Below are 23,157 nucleotides of genomic sequence, written 5' to 3'. Positions count from 1 at the left end.
GCAGTTTTCATGCATTTAATTTGTAAAAACTACTGTACATAGGTATTCCCAATCCATCAGTGCTGGAGAACCAAGGAGCAGATGTTACTCGTGCTTCCTTTTCAACGTAGCCCAGAGAAAATTTTGTTCTGATAGCTGGGAACTAAAGAATAGGTCTCATATTCAGAACATTGTCTGAACATTGTCTTGTGCAGTCCTTCAGACTTCATGGGGTCTTATACACAGTCATTAATTAGTGAAAACGCTACAGTCTTTAGGTACCGCTTACTGTTTCATTGCAATACAATTTTTGGTTGTGCATATACTGGGCTTATGATTGTGGTATTTTTTGTCTGTTGAAGAATTCAGGAGCACTTCTTCCATGAGGATAATGTGTTCAAAAAGCCAGCTAATTTTTGAAAAGGCTCTGTCAAAGTAATAAACTTCTGCTTGTCAATATCAGAGGTTATTTTTAAATTGGTATTCCTTATGAATATTCCTCAGCACCTGAAATGCAGGATTGTGAGTTTAGGCTAGTTTGCTTACTTCAAATTCCTTTCTTCAGCCAAATGTCCTTATATTGCAGGCTTTTTGGCTGGCACAGGAAGATCAGACTTCCTGCTCATTGATGTAAATAGAATTTTTCTTTTATTTTGGGAGTGGCAGGGGGTTGCTACAAAGTTTAATTTTCCATTTTGTTAACTAAGAACATATGCCAAGGGTCTTGGACTCTCTGAAGTACTGACTGACATAAAATATAATGGCAATCCAGCATGGGCTGGGGCTGAAAAATTTTGGATATTGTCCCACTAGATACTGGAAGACTGCAGATTTTTTTAACTGGGATAGATAGCATGGGTAATTTGCTCTTCACTTTGGCACACTCTGTTTAATTGCAACTACAGCAGAGCAAAACCATCTGCTAAAGTGATCAAGGTCATAGATTTTGAGTTATGAACATTAGAGAAAGTCATAGATACAGTTCTTCTTGTCATTTCTTGTGGTGGAACCCCACGGACAGATCCCCCATCCGTGGTCTGTAGTGGTTGTCTCTATTGTTTGATAAGTGCCAACCATGTGCTCCATCCCCTGCCAGTCCTGTGCTGCTGCAGCTGCCACCACACTGTGCTGCTTCTGCTTGCTCTGCTTGTCGGTGTTGTTCCTAACTCTTCCATATTTTTCAAGGGTGTTTGATGCAACCCTGTGTTGGAAAATAGGAAAAAAAAAGGAAAGCTTCGTAACCAGTGTAGACTCCAGTTAGGAACATCTGGAGCTGTGAGGTTTTCCGCACGTTGTAACAACAAAGCTCTGTTTTAGCCATTTTAATAATATTTTCTGCTTTTGATGCTATTCTTTGCTTAGGAAAAGTTTGTGCCTGTGGCATCCTTGGTCTGTCCACGAGGACTGCAAATGAAATGATTCCTCTGTTCTTGTGTTTGTCACTGCTCATCACTCTTTATTAGCTTTCAAATTGCTCTTCATTCTCAGCATAAACTTGCTCTGCAAACATCTTCACAGATTTCTCTTTTTTAGTATTCAGAATGTTACACTTTTATGGAAAAAACGTTCCTGGGAAAAAAAAAATAAGGCTCCCAACGGAGAATTAAATAAGAATGGGAATTTATATCCCTGCAAGAATTATCTGGATTTAAAAGGAGATATCTGCAGTTCATATACTATTAACACACTAATTCTACGGCAAGTTTTCCATTTCTATTAATTTAATTCTCTGGAAATGCTAATGAACTTTTATATTAAATTGGATACATTTTCTGTTTTGAGTGAGGAAGGCATATTATTACTTATTGAATGGCAGGACAGAAATTGCAATGTACCTTTATCCCCAAAACACTAGGACTAGAATTCTAGCATTCTGATGATGTTCTCATTGTGTTTAGCCTTCCTGAACATGATTGTTATATAGGGATATTACACCTTCTTTTTTGTCACTGCAATGCACAATTATACTTGTGGATTTTCTATGCTCAGAGTTCATACTATGTAAATGAGAAGTGTTACAGAACCAGCTTTTATTGTCCAAGCTCCTAACCATGGACAGAAAGGCTGATATTCTAAAAGGAGCAGTTACTAGCTTCTACTTTTTGAACAAAATTCTGATGCAGTTGTAGCCATTTTCTGTACACATAAAGAAAGATCATGGCCTTTTATGCCCTTTAAAACTTGCTTGTTTCATTTTTCTGTCTTACCTTTGCTACTACCATAGCTCTCTTTCTGTTCATATTAATGTTATATTTGTGTTGCCAACTTAACCTTCTAGGGTAAAGAGTATCTTAGTCATAATAATATAGAAACTGTTATGAAAGTTCAGGTGAAAGGTTCACCTAATTCAGCAATACAGTGTGAACTGTGCCTAGTTTTGGAAGCATAAAGAGTGGAGAGAGGATGCTTGAATGCAAAAACTGTTTTTCCACATCTCAAACTTACTGGACATTTCTTGTATTGGTATAACTAAGTGGGAGCTAAATCTGTTGAAATACAGTAGAACTTTGTAAAAATAACTTAAAAATTAGTGTGCCATTCTGTGCCCGTAATTTAATTCAGATGTGTGTGTATTAGTTATGATTTCAGCATGGTGTGATGTATATGCTAAGTTATGACTGACAAGCTAAAATTAGAATTGCAGTTTGTACAAAGAAAACCAAATTATTTAATAGATGTACAGAACTGAGTAAGTAATTATATAAGTTCTGTGATACTTTTGTTCACACAGAGGAATAGTACATGTTCTCCGTAGTAAGGTTCACTCTTTAGATGTATAGGCTAAATAACAGACTTCATGAAGTCAGTAATTTTTGCAAGGCTCTGTCGCTTCTTTCCACAAGAGCATTGTCTGATCTGTAAACTGCAGAACCAAAAAATTTTCAGAATTACTGCTAGCCCCCAAAATTACACTGTGTTATCCTAAAGCTCAGCCAAGCAAAGTACTGTATCCATGTGTATATGGGATGATATGTTTTCACTGGAAGAAAGAAAATGTTCAATTTTTAGACTCTTTTAGAATACCTTTTACATTTTTCCTTTAAATAACATCAGTCCCTAAGTGTAACTCATTGGAAGGAGCATATTTTAAAATGGTGTATGTGTGGTCCTTAACTTCTGAGAAGTGGCTACTGCCTGAGCTTTGTGGCTACTGCCTTGTTTTAATTCTAAAATACTGGTTCTGACATGATACAGAGACAGCAGAAATGACCCAGAGAAGGTAGGAATCAGCTAAAACAAAGGAAAGCAAGTGCAAGGGAGCAGTAAAAGAAATTTTCTTCTACCAGTTCAAAGTCTTGTCCATCTGCTCTTAATTTACTGTCGTGCAGACAATGGATCTTCCACTGCTGTTGGGCCACACAATGAATCAAATCCTGTTTCCTAATTTCCACCATTTTAAATTATGTTCCTAGGAAATGGAATTCTCCAGTTTCTTGCCTCTCTTCATGACAGCTGGAGGAAAGGAATGAGGTGAAGAGAGGAAGCTGGCAGTGTAGACCTTTCACTTGGGACTTACCTGGGTCCCTCCCTTTGGCTTGCAAAGTGTTGAGGTTTTGTACGTCTTTGACAGACTTTAGGTAAGGGCTTCCTGTGGCCATTGCATTCTCTCTTTATTTGGATACAACTGTGAAGAATTTTTCTTATTTTTGCTAGATGCTATCCAATGTTTAATGGTATTTCATAGAAATAAAGGTGAAAATGTTCTATGGCTGAATAGAAAAAGAAAACACAGATGGCTTGCTTCATGCATTGCTTAGCTGTCCTCTTCCAATAAAGTCAAAATTACATTAAAAGCTTGGAGTATCCCTTCTCAGATTTTATTTGATTATTTCAATATGCCTGATTTCTTTATTTCAATGATGTTGAATTAAGGGTATATATAGTTGGGAAAGAATTTTAAATAAAGTTTGGGCTCAAAAAGACTCCAAACCAAGTTCACGGATTTGCTTAAAGGTTAACTGCTTTTCCTAAGATGTGAGAGGAATTTGGTATGAAGTGACAGGAGTCTGGGTATTAGGCTTGTTCTAAAGATATGAAGCTGTAGTCACTGCTCTGTTGTGTTCTCCAAGTGTCTGTGCATCAGGATTTGCAATTGCGGCGAAATTAGAGTGCCCACACTTCATGCATTGACTAGGCAAAGTGCAAATAAAACTAAGACAGACATCTGATACTTCTGGATGACAGAGCAAGGGAGGTTTTGGCAGATGGTATCCAGGTCTGCTTGGAGTGCCTGTGTATGGTATGTGATGAACCCACGAAGAGTTTGTGATGCTTATGTTTGATTTCAGCCTATAATTACATCGTGAGGTCATTATCTGATACCTTTAGTTTAAAACTGTCAGTTTTAAAATATAGGTAGCTTGATGGGCAAAATTGTGGACCACATCACGCCACAGTCCAATAGCATTTGAAGCAAAAGAAAGGCTGCCAAACAAGGAAAGACTTAGTACGTAACTAGTGTTATGTACTGCAGTGAAGTACCAGCTATTGTGAAATTACCTTTACTGTGGTGAATGTCTGTGGCAGACTTCCTTTCCCCAAAAAAGCATGTTGAGAAGATGTCATCTCAACTCTCAGAAGAGCTTTCCAAATTAATTTTTAAAATCTAAGCAATTAATTTACTTATTATGTTACATTTGTGTAAGCTGTTAAATGTAAATGCTTCGCTTTCAAGGGAAACCTAAATCATTTGTACATTGTGGTGTAATTGTTTTCCATCAGAATCAGAAGAGTTTCCGGCGAGGTTTTCTCCCACACAGAGTCAGTATGCAGCCCCTCTTCTTACACATCCTGGTGTGGGTTTTTCCATGAACACTTTTTGCTCTTTAGTTATTTGTTGTAATTATCAAGTTCATTTTTCTCTAATAGATGTGATTAAGTATATTTAGCACTGTGTAATGAGTTTTCTGCCTGGTTGCATTCTGGCTAATAAGGAATTCCTCAGAGTCTCTTCTGACAGCTGCTGTGGATCCCAGGTTTGTGCTGCCACAAGAGACCTCTTCCATGAATTGCTAACATTAGAGAAATTAACTCGGTTAGACTAACCATAAAATCTGGGCTGAAATTTGATTACTAATAGATCTTGTGCTAGCTTTCGGCAGCACCGATATTGTGGTATTCTCTTGCACAGAAAAACCCACAAAAAATCATCATAATTCAAAAATACTTTTGCATTCACACAGAGTGAGTATGTAAACTTCTTTGTGGAGGCTGTACTGATTAAAAAAAAAAGGTTGAAAATAACACTTCCAGTAATTGTTCAGTGTTCTTGTTACAGTAGCTTTTTTTTTTTTTAGCTGTTATGATCCATCTGCTAACTTACCGGTCTATGGATAATGGTTTTGTTATCCATACTACTTCCTATTATTATACCAGCTCCCAAATTTGTGAGGCTGAAAATGATGGGAGCAATCTGTACTTGGTGATGCAGTGCTGTGGCTGAGTTGCTTAGCAACAGCGGCTGCAGCCCCTGCACCCGCTCTCCGGAAGGGGGATACAGAGACAGGGAGATGGAATAAATACACCTTCAACGGGGCTGACTTGAGGAGGGAATGAGAAGGGTTGGAAGTTATTTTTCTGCCAAGTGCCAGTGACTGTGGGAAAAGTCTTCTCTAAACAGGTCCTGTGAAAAAGGAAAAAAAATGGAAAGTGGTCACTTGACTTTCTGAATTACTGGAAGAGAATGAAAATCCAGCAGTAAAAGGGTTTTCTTGCTAACTGTGAGCCTGTGCTGCATTATGAGGTTTTTTCTACTATGGTGCCTAATCATTACAGAAAATGCGTAATCATAGCCATATGTCTTCTATTTATCACTACAATTGAGTACCAAATTCATGGAGAATAGGGATTGAAAATTAATGCCAAGTACCTCTTAAATTCCCTGCTGGTATGTTAATTACATAAAGACTGTTCATAATAGGGTTAGCGGTAATGTAATAAATATGGATGGGTCTACAGTTTTAAATTCTTTTGAGATCTGAACAACTCTACATTTAGGATCACACAGTATTAATTGCTAGGAACTATATTTCAATCCTCTTCTGGTTTCCAGTCAAATATTTTACAAAGACTTGTGTGATTACTGAAGTATCACAGTGTTCAGTGTTATTTTCAGTTCCATATATCCCACACCCTGAAGCCTTTGGAAATCATTTGTGCTTGAAGCCTCTCTGTAGTGAGGTATCACTTTGCTACGACATTTAGTACAAAATATCAGCCTTTAGGAAGCATAAAATGTAGAAGGGAGTGGGAAGTAAGTTGATGCAGATACACCCAAGTTTGTTAAAGGGCTCTTATCAGCAGTCACCAGCATCACACGGGATTTTTCCAAGTGCTGGTTATTGCTGCTAGTCAGTGCTGCTTTGCAATTAGTGTTGGACCACCTCGATAAGGTGGATATATAGGAACTAAGAACAGATAACATAAATGCAAACAAAGAAATTTCAATCTTTTAACCTCCTTTGTACTTGTTTACTTCTGAATTGACTCTTAAGGAAGCAAGCAAAATGGAGTTGCTTTTTTTGGTTCCTTTGGAGGAAAAATGTGTCTAGAAATTTAGAAAGACCTTATTATTTAGGAGCTTGTATTGCTTCACTTCCATATTTTGCGAATGGTGCTGCACTTGTCATAAGCCTGGTCCTAAAATTCATCGTAAGAAAGACATTGCTTATCATAAAAGCCGAGGTTTTGATCTAAGTGGGAGTCTGTGGGCTCATTTTTAGAAGGTCAGATTGATAGACAATATCTCACAGTCTAGATAGTGACTCTATCAAACTAATTCTTAAACACATAGTAGTACAATGAATTATTCCTGTCTTGGAAGTATGGTTTATGACCTTTCTGCCCCAGGTATTATTGCTGATTATTATCTGAGAATGGGTTAGTAGCATGCTTTTTGTTTCATTGGGTTTTGTGGTTGATTTGAGTTTTTTTTTATTTTAACTCAGGCTGTTTTTTAAGCAAATCTGTTTTATGAACCACTTAATACAGCAGATTTATGATAAAATAAATTTATCTTATAGCATGGTAATAAAGAAATGCCCTTCACCTTCCTTTTCTCCTAGAGGTTTGTTTAAACTAGTATCTCAGGTTGTATAGATAAATATTTCTGTGGCCTTTTGTTTTCCTTTATTTTTAATGCCGATTTGCAGAAAAGTGTGAGCATTTTAGAATATTTTAATTTATTTTGCAAAATCTACAATTGCGAAGTTCCAGCTTTTCAAAAACAAAATGGTAGAATTCTTCATACAAGGCTGCATAAAAGATGGACCTATTTTGTATATAGAATATTGCCTGTCCTTTAGATCTATGTGTTTTGCTTATGGAATAAACCAAAGTAGGAGAGATAAACTAATATTTTGTATAAGCTCAGCCAGACAATACACATGATAAAGATGTTTCATCTTCTTATGTATGCAGAAAATATGAAAAATTGTAGTTTACACATATTTTCTCAATTCAAGTGTAAAATTGGGCCCCCAGATTGCCCTGGGCCACGGTGGTTGTGTTAAAGAAGCACTATTTACCTAGCAGCTGAGTGAAAAATGATCAGAATATTAGACTCATCTAGGCCACATTAAGGAGCCATTGCATTTCCCGACAATTTTATGCTATCTCAATATGAAAACAGAGCAATTTCAGCTCATATCAGGTTATGATCGGCAATTACAGTTGCATAATTCACCTAGTCGTCTCTTTTCAGGGCCTTTATTTTCCCTCTTGGTGACATTCCTGAGAAAGTGCCTGATAAAAATGTCATATATCATCCTGGCTTTAAAACTCGTAAGGGGGTAATCTGCTATGCCTTGCTGAGCCTATATTCATCACTAGATTTTTGACTTGGAGGGGTCATGACACTCATAATTTCCTTTTTGATATTGTCCTCACTAGATATGACAAGGGGCTGTAAAAGCTCCGTTGTAGGCTGTGGTTAAGAGCCGTTCCAGTGGGGCTCATCACCAGCAATAACAGTGCATTACTGGGGATTGTGCAGTACTTGGCCGTTTCGAAGATAATTAGATTTGATGTCAACATTTCTTTATCACCTGCATCCTTTTGTGCATCTGCATGTCAAGTTGTTATTTCCGGATTTATTAGCACCCTCAGAGCTACTATCTATCTGTCAGCCTGTGTGGTGTTTGTGTTGACAGTTGTAAAGTTAATTACTAGTACTAATGAGCATCGGGCTTTTGGTGGACATGGCATTTTGGGCATTTAAAACTGTAATTAGATTTTTTTTTTTTCCTTTGTGTACAGCCACAGGAAAAATGCAGAAAAAGAAACTGAAACTGAGCACCCTGACCTCAAATCTCCATCTCCAATTTGACATTGTTTGCAGTATCTCTAATTCAAAAAGCTCAAACAGGCAGCCTTGTTTGCTTTTTGCTACATTTTCTTCTCATCATTAACTCTATGAATATTTGTTTTATCATGTCATCCAAACCCAGATCTTAAGGGAAAAAAAAGTTTTGTTTTCAGATGACTTTATTAAAAACATGTTCAGATAGCATATGTATCAGCCATTCCTTTTTCTTTTAAAGTATTTGTATTTTAGCCCACAGACAATATAAGTATTGTGGTTAAAAATAAATTTGTAACAACATAAAAATTAGCCCATCCTCTGATCCCTCTCCTTTTAATATAATCATGTATTAAACCCAGTGAACACGTAGACAGTTCTTGTTTATTATGTAATTGTAAATCCAGAGTAATTTCAGTGAAGTGGGATTAACAGAGATGTAACAGAAAGAAGAATTTTGATACTTATTTGCCTTGCATACATGTTAAATTTCCTATCCTGTAAATCATATTACCAGCTCTTTTATGTGATGTTCCAAGTAACATATAACTCATAGGATTTAGAATAATGGCACTTATATGTGACATATACTTTATGTAAGTATATTGTTTATTCCGCTGCTGCAACTAAGAACCACTCCCTTGCTGCTGTTTCTATTTGCTTTCTATTTATCATTATCTGCCATTTTCTTAAACAACTACCCTTCCCAGACATAAATCATCTGTAAAAATGCTCTGGCTCAGAGAAAATTTCACCCTGGCACTGAAATGATGAGATAACCATTTTCATCTCTTGTTGAAGCATTGAGATTTATTGGGCTTTGATGGGCTACAGACCAGACATCATTCTCTGCTAAACAGACTCCCACTTGCATTTATTCTTATTGCATTTAGCAATTCAAAATGGAGCTCCCGAAGTCCCTGCAGAGCCCCTTCCCAGCTTAGGTGGGGCACAGGACGTCAGTGTTATTACTTTATATTAGATAAGGAAGGGACACACACTGAAGCATGTGGTGATTCAGATGATTTTTTATTTCCGTTTAGCAGTGATGACAGAATGTCATAGTGAAGTGGCTTCAAAAGTCATTTTTCCCTCTGCCCTGGTTCTGCAGCCTTGTCCCTCGAGGGCACTTCCATTGTACAGTTATATTAATTCTGCTAACTTTCAGACTTCATTGCTGACAATAGGCCTTTTGGCTTTCTCAGACTATTACATTAAATTTCCCATCAAACCATGTCAGCCTCTGAGGTCAGAGATTCCAGGAGAAGCTTTAGATATTTTGCCTTTTGACTTCATGGGCAGGTTTTTCTAAATTGCTTTTAGCTTTGTTTTTCCAATGTCAGAAATCATATTGAACCTATCTGAGAACTCAGACAATGAGTGTTTGTCAGGTGAAGGACAAATGGTCCGAGGGGTGGGGAGGGTGTGCACAGACACCCAAACATGTGTTTGCTGGAACACTCCTGTCCTCGGTCACGCCGGTGTCAGCGAGGGTCAGGTACCCTTGGTCCAGCTGCCTTTCTCAAGGCAGCAGTGCCTGACCATGCTTTTCACACACACAGGCACCTTGGGTCATTCTCTAAAGATTCATCTTCCAAACAAATGGCTTTTGCTTTATCTCAGTGTACTTTTAATGTTGACTAGTTTTGCTACTCTGGAGTTCGTTTGCCATTTTTATAGGAAAATTGAGTGTAATGATCTTCAGTTCACAGCTGGGGAAACTGAGGCACAGAGAGATGAGCTGATATAGCAGGGTGATGAAAGGACAAGAACACAGGGACTCACCTTCAGAGTCCTGTCCAGTGTCAGTGTCTGGAAACACTTACCTTGAGGATGTTTTGAAGAATTGAAGTACAGTAGACTTAAACAAAGCAGAACTTATTTGCATAAAACCTGGTTCATGTAAGAATCACCAAAATCTTAGATTGTACTATGTGACCGTTGAAGTAGTTTTTAGATTATTGAACAAGCTTTGCTGCTGAAGCATTCTTTTCGTCTGTATTTATCAAGATTCTCAGCCTTCTTCAATTAATATACAAATTGTTTTAATTTGATGGATTTATTTTTTTTCCTCTTTGGAATGATTTTACATTATAGGGGGGAAAAAAGTTTTTAAACTAGCGCTTGTCACATGAAATTTTAAATTTATCACAGATAAGCATCCAGTGTTGAACTGGAGAAAATGTTATTCTAAAAAAGGTGTTACTGCATGCAAAATATAATTAAGTAAAAAATGCAACAGAATTATAGGGAAAAAAACCCAGGCTTTCATTGATAGACACACATGAAAAAACTAAGAGCGTGGATGGCATATAGAATTCAGCAAAAATCAATGTGTGCAGATTTTTAGCCACTATTTTGAATTTGTAATCATGGTTTCTGTATTTAGAAAACAGACATTCTGCAGTGTATTCTTCCCCCAAAATCCTATTATTTAATAAGCAAATGAACAGATTTTTCAGAGAAAAATATTTCACCTTGAAAGCAAGCTCTGCTCTCTTTTTTTGGTGGTAATTTTAAAGTACCAAAATTAGAACTGTCTTAATTCTTAGCTGAGGTTTACATCCGTAGAGGGGAATGTGTGTGTGTGAGTGCAGAGTAACGGGTGGGTGGCAGGGCTGGAGAAAGATGAGCTGAGGAAGGCAGTGTCGATGTGTTACTACCTGCTTGCAGCCATAAGGCCGGGGAATCATTTGTGACACTCTGGGGACAATTTTGTCACCCTGACACTAATGCTGTTATGCACCAACTTGACACACAGGAAGAATCCATAAAGACAGATAAGTAACTGTGAAAGTGGCTGGGGATCAGCCTGAGTGCTACCACTCACCTGCAGTGACAAATAGATAGTCATGAAGGATTGAAAATCCTGCCCAACACAGAGATATGTCAGTCCAAAGCCAGAACGCTGCGTGGTTACACAGAGGTTGTAGTAAAAATACACATAAGGCACATGCACAGAAGGGCCCCCAGGCGTAAGTATGAGAAGGTTAACTTCAAAGTATATTAGTTCTTCTTTGTAGCTTTTTTTTTTTCTGTAAGAATACTTGATGTGTTTCACAATCGGACCAAATTCTTATATTAATTGCATTTGATTGGGCTAATTCCTGCGATTTTAATTGAAATGGGTATATGTTAACATTGGTGTAATGAAGATGAGAATTTGGCCAGTGTGATTTTTGTGGGAATCAATGGGTCTGTTTCCAGGTGTCATTTTTTTTTAGTAATTATTTTATACCAATAGAGGTCCCCATCTGCAAATCCAATGAAGAAACTTGTGACTTAAGAAATACATTCTGCTTTTAAAAATACTGTACTTTAGCTGTTGCAGTCAACCATAAGTGCTAAAAATCAGTACCAAACTGTTTGCTGTTTGTTATGTTATGCAGTTTAAAAAATATTTTATAGAAAGCTAATGGTAGTTTTATTGCTTTTTGGTCTGTTTGTTTAAGACAAAGGGATGTAATCTAACCTTGAAGACCACTTCAGAATTCAGTCCCTCTTTTGTGACTTCTGTTTCATTATTCATGTTTGATAATTTCAAGTTTATTTCTCAGGAAAGAAGTGAGTTACAACCAAAGATAGATGATGTGCTTGACTTCCTATTTTGCTTACTTTATAATCTCTGCTTTTCTCCTTTTCTTCTCAGTCTGGCCACTGGCTTTCACTTTTAAGGAACTTCCCTTTGTAGGCAGTCTCTGAAGTAATTTTGATCCCTGGAAGAGGGACTAGAAGAACCTGTCAACCCTACATTTTCTTAGATGCTCAGTATTATTTTTTTTTTCCATGTGTTTTCTTTTTTTCTTCCAATCTGGAAGTTCCTTGTTGTGTCCTCAATTCCTTTCCATAGTGGCAGCTTTTGAGCAGAACCTGCAGAGCTCTGAGGTGGTGACTTCTCCCTTCAGTCCCGTGCAGTGCCGAGCTGGAGCTCAGCAGGGTATGATGGGTCTGATGCCGACTGCCAATCCCAGCCTCCTTGCTGAGCACTTCCACACATCTCATGCACATCCCACTGAACTATTTATTTCATACACTGCCAGTTTCTTTTTTATTCTTTGCCTCTTTGGCATAGTGTTGGGCACAGACTGCCTGGATGGTTTGTGCAAGGTGAGTCGTGGTGCATTTGGCTTCTTCCCCACATGATCTGCACTGACTTTCCTCCAGTCACCCTTTTGTTGAGCTGCTCAGGCATGACCATTTTATTCTCTTGATAATGCCCTCCTCTGGAGATGCTGAAGAATAAGAGTTTGGGTTAACTCGGGAATCAGTCCCAGTAATGACAAGTCACATAATGACCTTTTGTGCAGTAAGATGCACTGGTCATCATCATCAGCGCTTTCAAACTATTTAGCAAACACCTAGCTGGCTTCTCTATCGCTATATCTTATTTGAGGCACAGATAAAATAAACCTAATACACCAAAATAGCAAACCCTAATAAAGAGACTTTAAAACCTATTTTCTCCCTTGCCCCCTGCCCCACCTCAAGTTCTTCATCGCAGAATGCTTTTTAGGCCTAAGTCAAAACATCTGTACCTGCTCGATCTTCCCCCTTACATTCCTGCACTGTTTTATTCCTTCCTTTTGGTTTTGTTCTTTTCTTTCCTTTTCCCGACCACTTGTGGTAGAGTACCTGTTCAGACAAGCCTTCCATTGCTTGCAGGTCTTCTCTTGTGCACTACCAGCCTGGACAAGTGGTCCTTTTTCTTTACATTCTTCCTCCTTGTCCAAGGCTATAACAAGCCTTTGTTAAGAATCATGTGTAGCCACTTTAGCCTAGTGTAAGACTTCTTTGTGATTTTTTTCTAGTTGTGACAGCAATTTGGAGTACCTAGAGAACAGTTTTACTGTAAGAAATGTCTCAGGAAAAAAAGGAATTTATAAATTTGGGTTAAACAGGCATTAATCTCTCAACTGTTGATGAAATGGTGTCATCCCCCCTGTTCAGGTTCGGCCTGACCCCCAGATATACATTTTCAGCTTCTTTAAGACCGTTTCTAATGTGTTTTCAGCTTCTATTTTTGAGCAGGTAGGGTTTGTGTTTCTATTGCAATCTTGAACAGTAAAGCCTTTTTAAAGAAATCAAGATTCGTGTCTTATTCAAGTATAGGAATTATTTAATAAAGATGCAGCAAATACTCTGAAATTTTTGTGGTAAGAATTAGCACAGCAGTATCTAACTTCCCATTTCATCATATTTTTGCTGAGTTAAAATTATTTGAGCTAATTAAAATTAAGGTCAAATATTTCTTCACCAAAAAGTGCAATTTTTACAAAGCTATGGTTTCCCATGATAAATGTCTCTGTTTTATTAAAACAAAATCTGCTTCATTTTGTATGACTTTGATCTAAAGTTCAGGTTTTTGATTATTCAAAAAAATTTAATTTTGTGGCACTTGAAATCACCTTCTAGAAGGGTAGATCAAACTCCCATTTTGTTCAGTTTGTTCAGCTGCTTGACAAGAATACTGTATCTTTGATGTATTTTGGACTTTGTAAGACAAAACTGTGTAATGGCCTGTAGGAGTTAAATGACTGCTGAATAAATTATGGGAGATGTCAACTCATCCCACAAGGGATGTCAACTATGGTGGGAACGTGAACGTCAGGCTCACCTGCCACAAGTCCCATCAAGCTGAACATAACCACAAAGAAATCAGCCCAGTGTTCTGCTGACTAAAAACCAAGTGTTTCAGCTCAGTTCTACGAATCAGAGGGAGTTTTGCAATTTATAATTATTTGGCCATTATTTGATAAAATAAATACAATGTATAAAAAAGGAATGGAAATTTCAAAATTTCCTCTGGCACGGAGATTTGCGGTTTCACTCAGCTTATGTGCAATATGCCATTGGCAAAGCAATTCCATTCTATAGTCAATTGCTCTTGTTGGTTGAACTGAATGCTAATGCAGGAGCTTTTATCTCATTTGAAACATATTAGTCAGAACCCAGAGAGCAAGAGGATACTGCCAAAAGGTGTCTTGCATTGACAGCAAAACTTCCAGCTTTGGGGCTCATCTCTCCTGTTTCCCTTCTAATCTTGGCTCTGATTGGAGTAAGGAAAATTCAGTTGTTTCCTGTTGCTGCCTAGGAATGCATGAAAAAAAGTCTGTTTCACATTTTCCTTCTCTTTTTGTAGTGCCTCTCCCCAGAAGGTACATAATTACTGCAGTGTTTATGGTTTGAATGGTGTTAAAGCAGTAGTTGTGCTTTACTAGCTCATGGATTTGCAAAGGGTATTGGAAGACTTTTTTTATACTGTATTCCATACACTCATGAAAAAATTGAATGTAATAATTGAATGGATTGGAAACATATTGCTTAGCCAAGGTCTTTTTACCACCGAAGTCTGAACCTCACAATGAATACCTCTTCAGACTGGAAATGAGTAGAATGCTGTAGTTATTTGTTATTAAGAGATTGAAAATGATAGGCTTAGATAACCTGAAATTCAGTATGTATGCTGATTGCTACATCTTCCTTTGTTAACTGTGATTATTCTGTATTTTCTTGGTGATTGCAAGCAGATTACTTCTACTTTTGTATTTTCTTTTAAAAAAAAGGTATATCTTCTTTTTAGCAAAGATCCATACTCAACTCATAAGTCCAGTGCTTTGGCTGGTACACGTTCTTCAGGCACAGTGTAAATTGGGCTGATGGGAAAACAGTACAATCCGGGAAAAGCATCTCATCTTTGACTGACTTGATCCCAGCTAGGGAATGTTTACTGTGCTCCACTGACTGCCATGACACTCTGAATTTATATTGTTTAATGTTACTTTCAAGGTTACTATAAAATCTAAATGGAAAAAAAAAGGTAGGTTGCACACTCCCTGGAAAGGCAATGTGTTAGTAATTTTGTGGCAGGAGACTTACAAGACTAGATAGTTTTCCATAACACTGCGCATTTTTGTCTCTATACAAAAGGAAATAAAGCCTTGAGCCATTGTGCTTAGTCATCTGCTGCAAACCTCAGTATCCAAATTTTTTACTGTCCATGCTAATCTAGGGCTCTTCCAGAAAGGAAGAAGCATAAATTGGTATCAGGAGAATCTGGATCGTATTTGTTTCTAAACTTGCCTATCGTTTGATGCTTCAAGCTGCTTTATCAACCATCTTAAGCATTTTATGAAAGACACCTTAAATCATAATTTTTTAGTTGGGTGGGTCTGTAGTCATTGTCTACAGAAGGTACCAATGGGGTCACAAGTGAAAAGTGTAGCAGATTTTTTTTTTTTTTTGTAAAATCAGGAAATTTGATATGTTGGTTACTGTGGGCCTTTGTGGTTACTACAGGCTTTATTGTACTTCCTGGTTAGTAAAGTAGTTATCTGTGAAGTGTTTCTACTAAGAATGCCTGACCAAGGGCAGGGAATGGGAGGAAAGCTGGATTTGTGGGGGTTTGGTCAGAGAGACCCACGGTGCTTCCAAGCCAGTAGGACATGGGGTGGCTGACAATTCAGGAAGAGTGCTGTGAACTAAATAAGCAATGTGGACACAAGGAATTGTTTTGCAGGGATGTTTAACAGGAACTGAAGTTAGGAGACACCACGCGTGTTCTACTGCAGAGAAGGCTGGAGTTGTGCACAGAAGCAGGAAAGTCACAGTGTTACGAGAAGGGCTCACAGAGGTCAAACCCTCCATTACAAACTGAATAGATTGTAAATAATACGTGTAGGTCACAGAGATATCTCTTTTTCCAGTGATTAATTATGCAAATCTGGTATTCTATCTCAGGTCAGATCTCTGACCATGTATGTAGTTTGCTCCTTTTTTGTGGAAAATTTCTGAGTTCTACCCTCTCCTCCCTAAAAGGAGCTACTAGAAGAGTTTCAGATGCATTTTTTGCTAATTTATTTCAAGCAAAGTGCCTTTTATGAGCTTATCTACTATTTTTTTGCATTAAAACACAAGCAGAACTCAACCAACTTGAACAGGTTGAATGCCACATCTGTGCAGAAGATACCAGCACACTTATTTACGGCTCAAAGAAACAGAGTCTAAATTAAAGCAGCTATTGCTATAGAATGGATAAGCGGCCATTATGAATTATCCTTAATTATAGTGATTTCCTAAACTAATAAACCTGCTAAATCTTTTTTGCAAAGGTTAGTTTACACAGTGCGTATAAAATCCTCATGTGCTACGCATCAACCACCAGCTGTCTGACAGTGTGTTGCTATTGCAGTGAGTGTTCACATAAATTTTATGTTGGTTATATTAACAGTCAGTCCATATCACTACCCACAGATGCCAGTAGACATAAAAATTGCTCTCCAGTGAGCCTAAATATCCCTAGAAGCTAGTTGTGTCTAATGTTCCATGTAGTATTTGTACGTGAAAGCAGCAGATTGAAAAGTTATTTACAGATGAATATTTCAATCCAGTTAGTTCATATTGGCCTACTTAGGCTTCTTTGCTGGTTTATTTGTATGCTAAATAATTCACTAAAGGTTCTTGTTTACTTTCAGAAGTAGTTTCTATGAAATGCAAACAACAGAGCCAACTTTAGGTGCTCTAAAGGCTAAGCAGCCCTGTTTTAAATGCAGGTCAGAGCTACAGACAGCATCTTGCAGATGGGCTGTCACTCACAGTTTTACTCTTTTAGTTGCTGGGTCTTTAAAGAATTTACTGGGATTTGATGTTTTAATATAAATATTTTGCAATAATGGGTTATTTTTTCTTACTCAAGCCTTTTCTATGGACAAATTTGAAGTCCTTCAGTGTCTTCCCATTAAGCAGACAGAGCTGGCATGTTGTGAGCTAGTTAGATGGATTCTTGACAGCGCGCAGGACTAGCAGGTGCAATAGATATGTGATTCCTCCTGCTGTAGGACATAAATGCATTTTCATGTGAATGTCTATGGTCTAACGTTTGCCTACCATTTGTTGTATACTTTGATTTCTTGATTAATCAGAGCACTGGACAAATGCAGCCGTTGTCTGTTCCTTTATTGAGATCCAGGAACTTAGCAACACTCCTAACACAGCACTGTCTACATCACAGTGTTCATCTGTGTGCTAACTTTTTTATTTTATAATATTGATTTTATCATTTTTACTGTTTGTAGTAGGAGTTGCTTTATTGATATTTACTCAACCCCTCTTTGTGCAAACGCTGTGGAATACTTTGTTGCAAGTATTGACATACATTTGCTGGTTGCTTCACCAGCATCAGCTTATTTCACCCAAATGGTATTCAGATGCTGTAATTGTTTCTTGCTATTGATTTTAGATTGCATTTGTAACGTGCTTCTGGAGACCGTGGCACACATGCTGAGTCTGGCTACAGCTTTAGTTCAACCTTTTCAACAATGTAAATCACATGTATTAAAATTGCAACACATAATGTTTTAAGTCTTGATTTGCTTTTCAAAGATCTTTCAAGAAAGATGGAGACCAGTCAGCTCTTGATAGATTGTGAAGGAGTATCTTACTGCTTCTTAAAGAATTCTGAGCTATTAATGAATATTCCAGCATAATACTAGGGATGATGTACTGTCAATGCTGATCTGTTTTTGTACAAATATGTCATTGCTCGGGCATAGGTTCACAAAGACATTTAAGAGTGAGTTATTTTGTTGCCTGCATGTCCTACCATTTGTAAAATGAGGGCTTTTGGACAAATCTTATCTTCACCAATTACTCTGGATGGGTGTAGAGTGCAGCATGCCTTTTGCAAGAGTTTCTTTAAAGAATGTGTGGTTTCACTTGACTTATGCTCAAGTACCACTCAGTCTTTCCACAGAAGTCTTTATTAATAAGTTGACCTGCCAAAGTGCCATGGAGGCACGGGCCTTTAGTGGCATCACCCAGGGAATGAAAACCCCGAATACAAGTTAAAATAATTTCACTAGGAAATACCCAAGGATGAAGTAGAAGCTTATGATACTACCTAAGAAAGTTAACTAGTAAAACATGCATAACATGTCTAGTGACTTTTATCCATTAAATTTTTATTTATTAATTAGCCAGCAACAGTAGAGCAGAATTACAAATTTAGATAAAATTTGTAAACTTGACACGACCTTCTAAAAAACCAGAGTAAATGTAGGTTCTATAAAGTATAGGAAAATTTCTTCTCTTGTGCCCCTAATGTATGAGATGGCTCCTGATTTATTACTCATTTAACTGGTGGTGCATTTTGCACAGCAAGTGCTGTGTTCCCATGCTGGTGTAACTTTAGGTATCTATAGAACATCTCTTTGAAGAACTGAGTAGCAGCTTTTAGAATTAATTTGTATACTTGTTTTTGAAAACTGAGTTGCATTTTAATAAAAAAAGGATGGTACATTAAATACAGTTAAAAACAGAATCCCTGGGAAGGTTCATGAGGGTTTGCACCAAAAGTACAGATTAGTACAATTGGGCAGATTTGAAAATTTCACTTGCATTAAGAAAAATTTTAAAAGGAGCATTTCATAAACATGCAAGAGTGTACGTTTATGTGGAGGGAAACTTCATTACACGGGGAATTCGTTGTCCCAAAAGATGAGTTGAGTGTTGTTGGTATTGAAATACAAAACCCATTTGCCAAGATACCAGCAATCAAATGCAGTCCTCATGTGATTGCACCAAATATAAAACTTGGCCCCACTGTGTTGTCTGTGAGTAAAGACAAATCAGCAGTTCTTCTACAGCAGACAGGCAAGGAAAAAAGCCATTATGAAATATTAGTGAACATGTCATGAGACATCAGTAGTTTGCAGAAGCTGTCCTGTTTGTCAGTGCTGCCCTAGTTTCTTAGAATACATGTATTTAAGAAAAAATTCTGTGTAATTTTTATACATAAAAAACCGCAAATTCATTCCAAGTCCTTGAGAAACACAAGTCTTATGAAAGGAATTAAATTGCATGCTTTTTATTTAGATCAGAATGTATATGTTTTGCAAGTGTACTAAATATTTTGAATGCAGCATTTTAGTGTGGAGAAATTGTGGCATCTTCAGAGTGATTATCAGCTTTGTGCTTTTTCTGAATTCAAGGGAAGTTTCCTCTGGGCAAGGAGCTCAGGACTGGGCTCCGTCATCGTCAGTTAATTGGGCAGAAATCTGAAAATGGCAGTGTTTGAAAGAAGTGTGTGTATGAAGGCAGACAGGCATCCTGCAACAACTAATTCGCCCACATAGCACATCTTTGAACTGTCTAAGGCATAGCTAACTGTTTACATGCTACCAACAAGAGTAAATACTCTGAACAGAAGGAAGAGACAGAGTTGCTGTGAATAAAGAAAAAGATTACAAGACAGCCCATCTGCTAGAGTACCTGTCACCTCCAGTTACAAGCTGGAGGCAGCCCTACCTCGGAGCAACTAGAGACCAGTTTATTATTCAAACGGGAGAGAAGGAGAAGCTAACTTAGACCTCCACTTTCTGTCTGATACGGTGTCAAAATATCAGTTTCAGGGAATTCTGTGGACAGAATAGTGATGATAAGTTGAGTCTAAACACTAACATGAAAATAGCTAAGAGAACTGCTTCAGCAGAGCTAAATGGCTCTCCTGGCTAATAGCTGTGCAGGGGCTCTCAGGTGTAAACAAGAATTCTGCCGAGGAATGTACTACTGGCAACATGGACGAGAATTATATTAATAGCTAAGGTAATCTTGTTATCCTTAAGAATCCTGATTATAGTAATTTAAGAAACAATCACCTGGTTGTCATTGTACTGCAAGCCTGACAAAGGCAACTTTAGAGAGCCTTAAATTAAGCCACGTAATTTCCTTTTCTCTTTGGAATACCTATTGTTTGTATACATATATAATATAGCAGGGATTGGAATAGCTATTGTCCTTGGAAACCTATTCTAGATGTCTACAGCCAGGTCAAGTTTCCCTCCTTCCATTACCATTGTCAAGACCAGGTAGGGTGGTCACAGACAGTTTTCACTGTTCTTACAATGTGTGAGGAACCAATTTAATTTTTATTTTTGCCTCAACGTTGCCCAATTTTATTTCTCGAACTGTGGGTTAAGAATCCATTTTCTGAGAGCAGGAAGAAAATTACTGGAGGAGCTGTACACCACGTGCTGAAAGTCCTAACACATGGCACATGCAGAGGTCAGCTAGCATGTGTCAGGGGGTGGAGACCGCCTACGTCACAGTGTCTGAGCAGGAACCCCTTTAGAAAACGGAGGGAAGCTCTGTCTCTGAGGAGATCTCCCCTGACAGACAACCAGGGGAGAGAGGTCCCCAGTGGGGACCTCAGCCCCAGCAACAAGGTGCCCTCTGTCTTTAGTCTTAGGCTTCAGAGAGCTGTTGAGCCTACAGCTCCAGGGACACTGTCACTGGAAAAGGCATTGCAAGGGCATCACAACAGGGTGGCATAACATTCCTGACACTGCACTGTTGTAATGTGGGCCACCTGTTGTGATCAGGATCTCACCTGGAGTGCCAAGCTGCCGTGAGTGTTAGGGTTAGGATTTAGGGAGTCACAGAGCCTACAGCTCTAGGAACACTGAGGCTGGAAGAGGCATGCCATGGTGATCCCATCAGCACCCCAGCATTGCTGCTCCTACATCTTTCTGACCTTCACTACCTGATTTAGTCCAAGGATGTCACCCAGGATTCCCCTCCTGTTCCATCCAGGATGGGTGGGACTGCCCGCTCACAAGACAGTCATTTTGGTCACAAGGTTGGCAGAAGGGAATCCCAAAAAAACTAATGAATGGTCTCCCCATGGACATGTTGGAGAAGGTGGTACTAGAATGCCGGACGAAATGTGTGAGAAACCAAGCTCAGAGAAATGTAGTATGAACCTGAGCACACGCCCTTTCAATGACCTACCCCGGGAAGAAATTGTGCTGCCACGGCTCGCAGCACGCACCCTCTACCTGCTGGTTGGAAGCTGACGGTGCACCCTGGGATTCTGTCCCTTTCTTTCTGTTTCTCTCTTGGTCTCTCTTTCCCCCCTCTCTACTTAATTTTCTCTTCCTCTCCAACAGGGACACATACCCTTCCTTATCAATAAATGGTTCTCAGATACAATACTTGCCTCATTTGTGCTTGATTTCGTCCAAGAAATCTGTTAAAAAGAATCCCCCCCATGATTTCCTCATAATAGAACGTGACACAATGTTTTTGTTTTACCTAGTATCCCTTGGGGAATGCACAAATTGGGTGCAGACATGTAGCAGGCCATCTTGACATTGATTTTTGAAGGTTCATTAGATAAATGCTGACATCATAGATTGATGTCTCTTTAAAACAGTGCCTGGCACAGAACCATTGGGAGAATCAAAAATATCGACTTACCATGTTTGTGCAGGAGGCCCATGGAGATCTCCTGCATTAATGGGTCTATCAATTTGGGTATTCTTTAATTATTCTGATTGTACACCTTGCAGCTGGAAAGTGGCTTTATTAGGACTTCTGGCTAGGTAGTCACACCTTTTAAAGAGGAGAAATAGTAGTGAATTATCTACTTTGTCATCACCTCTTGAATTGTTCAGGGAGTTATTTAGTTTGTTTCTTTTTCTTTATTATGTGCTAATTTGCCTGTGTAATGTGGTGGTAAAAATGAATAGGGATGCAGTGATGGGCCAATGCAGAGGCCAAAATGCTATGTGGTAGTTTAGAGAAATAGTTGCTGGTAAAATAAAGTTGATGGTTTTGTTCGTGTTTAACCCCTCACCCTGGCACCATCAATAGATTGAAGACATCATTTGTATCTGCAAGTGTTTGTTTAATTAAGACCTCCTAAAAATCTTTGCTATTGATTCATTCCATTATCTTATTGATTAACTGCACTGGATCATGTACTTGCTCTTTAGTGGAAGGCAACAGTTTCAGCCTGCCGTCATTTACCCACAGATGTGAACAGTAAGCAATGTTCAGCATCCATGTCTGCCAAAGTGTCTTGTGTTTTAATGAAGTACTGGCTGCAATTCCCTGTATTACATGAGAAAAGCCAGTTGTCTCCTGCTGGTGGTGTGACCAAGCATAAAGGTTTTCTTCCAGTTATTCATAAAGCAGCTGCTTACCAGGGAATGTTGGAAAGCTGTGCTTTGCATTTCTATGTTAAAATCTAGAGGTTTGAGTCAGAGCAGCAAATTAACACAGATGACCTGCATATCTCATTTTCACGGTTTGTAGTTTGGATTTTTCCGTACTGGAAAATGATGTAAACCAGGATTTTTATAATACGATGTCATATGTGTGCCTTGCAGCTTCACCTTGTGGAGTTTTCTGCATAAGCTACTATTAATATATGTGTATATGTGATAAAAGCAGCCTACCACTGTCTCTCTGAAGATTTTTCTCAGAAAAATGATTCAGTAGCAATATTCTGGCTGCTCAAGAATTGCACTGTCTGGCTACATTTGTGCAGGCACATATGCCCTTGTTTGTCAGCTCTTTGTCATCTTTTTTTTTTTTTTTTTTTATTTATTAGAGTCCTTTCCTTATACCATTGTGATAGCAGTGTGGCATGTAGTACCTTATTTTACAATTCCAGAAATGAGTTTCTGTGTTGGAAGTGAGAATCCGACAACTCCAACCTGCGGGGACCAGCTGCCACAAGGTCACATAAATGTGATGTCCTCGGCTGCTTGCCCACCCCAAGGTGGGCTGAGTGCTGCTCTCAGAATTGCTCATGCCACCTCTCAGATTTTTAGGGGATACCATTAGTGGCAAGAAAAAGGTGGTGACTGACAGTAAAATTATTGGTAAGTCTAAAGCAAGGGAAAAACCCCCAGCCCAGCATTTTCTCTTTCTGTCCTGACATTTGAGTGACAATCCAGATTGGACCAGGGTAACAGCCAATATTTCAGTGGAAAATTTTAAGACATTATGCATGCCATATTGAAGTGTTCCATAGGAAATAGGGCATATATTTATTTTCACATGCAGCTCACTCTTGCCATTTCCAATATACTATAGGT

At 38.4% G+C, this 23,157-nt stretch overlaps 1 protein-coding gene across 7 annotated transcripts in view; it reads left to right on the top strand.

Annotated features, from left to right (window-relative positions):
* FTO (FTO alpha-ketoglutarate dependent dioxygenase) overlaps positions 1 to 23,157 on the top strand; it is a 234,821-nt gene that overhangs the window by 179,729 nt on the left and 31,935 nt on the right. The window contains exon 9 of one of the 7 annotated variants that reach the window (XM_032121614.1): positions 3,393 to 3,720. The exons of 5 other annotated variants lie outside the window; for them this stretch is intronic. In XM_032121614.1, coding sequence (XP_031977505.1) covers positions 3,393 to 3,454 — 62 coding nt within the window. In that variant the 3' untranslated portion in view covers positions 3,455 to 3,720. Of the gene's footprint in view, positions 1 to 3,392; positions 3,721 to 23,157 lie in introns of those variants that run through there. One more of the 7 variants, XM_032121615.1, reaches the window with a different exon arrangement.

This window comes from Corvus moneduloides, chromosome 12 (genome assembly GCF_009650955.1).
Source record: "Corvus moneduloides isolate bCorMon1 chromosome 12, bCorMon1.pri, whole genome shotgun sequence".
NCBI lineage: Eukaryota > Metazoa > Chordata > Aves > Passeriformes > Corvidae > Corvus > Corvus moneduloides.
Note: the sequence above shows the minus strand (reverse complement) of the source record. Positions and strands in the feature narration are given on the sequence as shown.